This window comes from Garra rufa, chromosome 18 (assembly GCF_049309525.1).
Source record: "Garra rufa chromosome 18, GarRuf1.0, whole genome shotgun sequence".
NCBI classification, from domain to species: Eukaryota; Metazoa; Chordata; class Actinopteri; order Cypriniformes; family Cyprinidae; genus Garra; species Garra rufa.
This window is the reverse complement of record NC_133378.1, coordinates 19,887,884-19,893,883: the sequence shown is the minus strand read 5'-3', so window position 1 is coordinate 19,893,883 and position 6,000 is coordinate 19,887,884. Positions and strand designations below refer to the sequence as shown.

Genomic DNA, 6,000 nt, shown 5'->3' with positions numbered 1-6,000 from the left:
TGGGCCGTTTTCGGCGTTAACGTGCTGCGTTAACGTGAAACTCTTATCGCGCGATAAAAAAAATATCGCCGTTAATCTATTCTCAAATTTGGGTTGGGAGCTGGGTCTAAACTACGCAAGCTATGGTGACTTTCACCTTGATAGTTTAACGCGGATGTATACCGAAGACTATAGAATATGGTCGCGCGTTTAAGTCTCCTCCGCCAAAACACAGATGGGATCACGTCGTCCTCCATTCATAAAAACCGAATCTACTATAGCGAAATGCCACGTAAATTCGTCGTTTTTTGGATTCATAAATCAAATGTTGGTCAGTCACTTAATTCAAATCGCGATATGGACTAGTGTATGTGAAAACTGAAATGCAAAAAGACCGTTTTAATATGAATCCGATATGTTCCGTTTGCCTAGCTGTATGTATGCATTGGGGAGACGAGCTTTTACTACACGCATACTGAAACACACGTGACGCTCCCGGTAATTTTTGGCATTTTCATCTCACATGAACAGTTAAACTCAATCTCCAAAACTGCTGTAAGTGTCACTTTTACCGTTTCATTTGAGAAAACTAGCATCATATCATACTGTATGACACAGAAACTTCACGGCAACCTGTCAAAATAAAAGTACGGTGTAACATGGGCTGGGTAGGTGTTGACGTTAAAAAAAAAAAAAACAATCTAATAGGTAGAAAAAATATTTCATTGTTAGTTAGTTAGTAAACACAAGTACATCTAATTGAACATAATTTATTTTCATCAACAAATTATCATAGAACAGCTTTATGAGCTTTATGATCCATTCTCAAAGACTTTAAGTCATTATTTGGGTAGCACACATATTCTGAATGCCTTCAGCAGAATTCAAATTAGCCATTTTGATCTAGATTAATCTAGATTAATTCCAAGATTTAATCTAGATTAATCTAGATTAAAAAAATTCATCTATGCCCACCCCTAATATATATATATATAATGTAGTTCTAAACCTGTATGCATTTCCGTCTTCAGTTGATCAAAAAAGATAATTGAATGAATGTTGGTAACCGAACAGTTTTGTTTACCTTTGACTTGCATTGGATTTTTTGAAGTCATAACAGTGGTATGACAAACTTGTCCCTAGACACAGTTCGGAAGAGTTTTTTTTCCCTTTTTTATTCTTTATAACCTGAGATTGCGGTGACATACCTGGGGTTATGCCGCCTGAACAGTGCAGTGAAGTATAGTTTGAATGGTTGCAATGGCTGTTCGGTTGTACACATAAGCTGAGCCGCTTGAGACAGTGCACCAGTAGCATTTCAACAGATGAAGAGAGTTATGAAAATAATAATAACTCATTTTTTAAAAAAATTGCTAATTCGGACTCGTGTCACGTGTCACAAATATCTTCTTTATGTTTCACAGAAAAAGGAATGCATGCAAGTTTAAAATAAATGAGGGTGAGCAAATGATAACAGAGTTTACATTTTTGGGTGAACTATCGCTTTAAATCCATTCCACAAATTTAAACAGACTATTTTGGTTTGGTATTTAAAGGTGACATGAGATGGTGACTGATGTACTGGGTGCTTACATTTTCTCTGTGCTGAGTAAGCTGGTGTTGACTGTGTTTGTTTGTTTCCTTTTGACCTGTATACAGATTGTGATTGTGCAGTTTGGTGGCAAGCCCTTCAGCTGTGCCCCTCTCAATGTGGAGCAATGGCTGTGGTGCCTCTTCGTGGGAGTTGGAGAACTGCTGTGGGGTCAGGTAGGAGAGCAAGAGACACGGAATGAATAAGAAGAACAACTATCAAAGATTCTGAGACTAAGGTGTCAAGTATTTCATCAAGTTTAAGGTTTTTCAAAAAACAGATATGACATCTTTTTTTCCAAAAGAAACCAATTAATTGGCTGATATTTGGCCATTTTGAAATGATTGGATTAGCTGTATTAGATTTCCTTATAAACACAAATGGTTATCCTGCCTACAGTCACGTATGCTTTAATATATTTTTTTGTGAACTTTAAGAAAATATTAAAATAAGTGTTCATTATTTTATGTGCGTCTAATTTACTTTCCATTTTAATTGTATTACACAGTACACAACATGGCCATAAGCATGTAAACACCCAAACTCCATACCCAAATGTGCCATATGCGATTAATTTTTAAACCAATGTCCATTAATTAGAATTAGTCCTCCTTTTACCACTACAACAGCTTCTATTCTTCAGGGAAGGCTTTTTTCTGCCAGATTTTGGAACATAGCTGTGTGAATTTGCTCCCATTAAAACACAAGAGCATCAGTGAGGTCAGGCACTGATGTTGGGTAATGAGGTCTGGCTCATCCCAAATTCATCCCAGGGGTGTTCAGTTGGGTTCAAGCTCTTCCACACCAGACTCAGTACAGCATTTTATTGGTGGACAAGCTCTTTGGTTCTCATCCTCCTGTGAATATTTTGCAGTGATGGATGATCGATTTTATGCATCTGGAAGTCTCATAGATTGGTGTAGCCAAAATAGACCTGCTAAACCTGCTAAATCCCCTTTGCCTGACAGATATCACAGACCACAGATTCATTGTTTAACCACTCAAAGCCGAGGTACTTTCTGCCTGTCAGTCATTTTGCCATATTCATAGGAGATCCAAATATGGGCAGCAGGAAGCTCAGAGCTTGGTAGATGAACTGGGTCATGCAAGTTAAGCACTAATTCCAGCTTCATAAGCATTTTTCTCATTTTTGTCTTGGAAGAATGTTATAAAAAGTCAGAATTGCGAGATGTAAACTTGTATTTCTGTTTTGTTTTTTAAATAAACTTGAATTTGTGCGTTATAAAATTAGAATTGTGTAAACTCGCAATTTGGGGGGGGGGGGAATCTGAATTGTTAGATAATGCTCCAATTATCTTTTTTATTTTTTATTCAACTCACAATTTTGTGTTATAAGGTCAGAATTGTGAGATATAAACTCAGAAAAAAGTCTTATTTCTCAAAATTGCGACTTAATTTCTCAGAATTGCGAGTTCACAGAATTCTGACTTTACAAAACACAATTTGAAGTTTATATCACCCAGTTCAGAGAAAAAAAGTCAGAAATGCGAGTTTATATCTGACAGTTGTGACTTTATAACACAATTTCAAGTTTATATCACGCATTTCAGAGAAAAAAAGGCAGAAATGCAAGTTTATATCTCGAAATTCTGACTTTAGAACACACAATTTCAAGTTAAATCACGTAGTTCAGAGAAAAAAAGCCAGAAATGCGAGTTTATATCGAGTTTGTATCATGCAATTCTGAGAACAAAAGTCAGAATTGCGAGATGTAAACTTGTATTTCTGTTTTTTTTTTTAAATAAACTTGAATTTGTGCGTTATAAAATTAGAATTGTGTAAACTTGCAATTTTGAGGGGGAAAAAAATCTGAATTGTTAGATAATGCTCCAATTATCTTTTTTATTTTTTATTCAACTCACAATTTTGTGTTATAAGGTCAGAATTGTGAGATATAAACTCAGAAAAAAGTCTTATTTCTCAAAATTGCGACTTAATTTCTCAGAATTGCGAGTTCACAGAATTCTGACTTTATAAAACACAATTTGAAGTTTATATCACCCAGTTCAGAGAAAAAAGTCAGAAATGCGAGTTTACATCTGACAGTTGTGACTTTATAACACAATTTAAGTTTATATCACACAGTTCAGAGAAAAAAGTCAGAAATGCGAGTTTACATCTGACAGTTGTGACTTTATAGCACAGTTTCAAGTTTATATCACACGGTTCAGAGAAAAAAGTCAGAAATGCGAGTTTACATCTAACAGTTGTGACTTTATAACACAATTTCAAGTTTATATAACACAGTTCAGAGAAAAAAGTCAGAAATGCGAGTTTACATCTGACAGTTGTGACTTTATAACACAATTTCAAGTTTATATCACGCATTTCAGAGAAAAAAAGGCAGAAATGCAAGTTTATATCTGACAGTTGTGACTTTATAACACAATTTCAAGTTTATATCACGCATTTCAGAGAAAAAAAGGCAGAAATGCAAGTTTATATCTGACAGTTGTGACTTTATAACACAATTTCAAGTTTATATCACGCATTTCAGAGAAAAAAAGGCAGAAATGCAAGTTTATATCTCGAAATTCTGACTTTAGAACACACAATTTCAAGTTAAATCACGTAGTTCAGAGAAAAAAAGCCAGAAATGCGAGTTTATATCGAGTTTGTATCATGCAATTCTGAGAAAAAGGTGAGATGTAAACTCGCATTTGACTTTTTTTCTCTGAATTGCTTGAAATAAACTTGAAATTGTGTGTTATAAAATTACAATTGTGTGAATTCGCAATTTTGAGAAAAAAAAATTAAGAATTGTAAGATAAAATGTTGCAATTACCTTTTTTAAACGTTTTATTCAGCAGCAGAAATGAAAAGCCGTTTTGACTGGTGCAACTTAATTTCTCGGAATTGCGTGTTCATGCAATTCTAACTTTATAACACAATTTCAAGTTTATATCTTGCAATTCTGTAAAAAAAATTCAGAAGTGCGAATTTGTATCATGCAATTCTGAGAAAAAAAGTCAGAATTGTAGAACTTGCATTTTTGACTTCTTTTCTCTGAATTGAGTTAAATCAACTTGAAATTGTGTTTTATAAAGTTAGAATTGCATGAACTCGCAATGTTGAGGAAAAAAAGTCAGAATTGTGAGATAAAATGTCGCAGTTACCTTTTTAGATTTTATTCAGTGGCAGAAACAGGCTTCCATAGTCAGTCTACTCCTCTAAAACGAATTCTTCTTTTCATCTCAGGTGATTGCCACAGTGCCCACTAGTCACCTGAAGTGTCTGAAGGAAGCAGGCCATGGGCCAGGGACCGACGAGATGACGGAGGACGAGCTGGCCGAGGACGAGGAGGAGATAGACCATGCTGAGAGAGAGCTACGCAGGGGGCAGATCCTCTGGTTTAGAGGCCTTAACCGTATCCAGACTCAGGTGCTGTGCATGAGACCCCTTACCTCTGACCAATCAATCCCTCTGGTAGAACTAGTTAGAGCACTACTCACGTAAGATGGTTTCCACAGACAGTAGAACTAATGTCTCCTCAAAGAATGCTCTTTTGCTTTTCCTTTAGTTTCCTCCTCCTCTCTCCTCGCTCTCTCTAGACCCTCTCTGAATCACCAACATTAGTTCATCCTTTCTTCCTCTCCTTTGCTACTCTATATTTCTGTCTCTGCATTCCACTGTTGGTACCCTTCACTAAATGCGTATAGATTTCCCCCAACATGAATCTATAACATTCCCTCTCCCCTTCCCGTGCTCAGATCTCTGTTTTGCCACTCTATTATGTAACTCGAGTCCTTTAAAGTCCTAATTCATTACTTAGTAACTCATTTGGCTCAGAGTCACAGCATGGGACTTGAGAATGTTGTTCCTCACACTTGATAGAGCTTGAATGATTTGATGAGGATCTGAACAATGTTTCACTCTGGGGATGCACCAATATTACAGATCTGGTCGATATGATAAGCTGATAATAATTTTCATGTTATGGCTGATATTAAAATTCTATATTATTTTGTTTAAATAAATAAAAAAATCAATCATTTTAAATGCCAAATGTGAGTTTTATATTGTACATTATAGTATACAGTATTAAATTAGGGGTTCAGAAGTTTGGGGTCAGTAAGATTTGAAAAAAAAATTGGTCTTTTATGTTTTTTTATGCTCACCAATGCTACATTTATTTTATTAAAAATACAGTGAAAATATTAAGATTGTCAGAAATGATTTAAAATAGATTTTTTTTCTCGTTTTACCATATTTTAAAATGTAACTTATTCCTGTGATATAAGGCTGAATTTTCAGCATCATTACTCCAGTCTTCAGTGTCACATAATCCTTCAAAAATCATTTTAATATGCTGATTTGATGCTTATTATCAGTGATTAAAAGATTTGTGGTGCTTAATAATTTTGTGGAAACTATGATACTTTTTTTAAGATTTCTTGATGAATTCAAAG

At 35.0% G+C, this 6,000-nt stretch overlaps 1 protein-coding gene across 1 annotated transcript in view; it reads left to right on the top strand.

Annotated features, from left to right (window-relative positions):
• atp2b3b (ATPase plasma membrane Ca2+ transporting 3b) overlaps positions 1-6,000 on the top strand; it is an 89,116-nt gene that overhangs the window by 61,001 nt on the left and 22,115 nt on the right. Inside the window, exons 17-18 of the mRNA XM_073822667.1 lie at positions 1,639-1,746; positions 4,790-4,972. Coding sequence (XP_073678768.1) covers positions 1,639-1,746; positions 4,790-4,972 — 291 coding nt within the window. The remainder of the gene's footprint in view (positions 1-1,638; positions 1,747-4,789; positions 4,973-6,000) is intronic.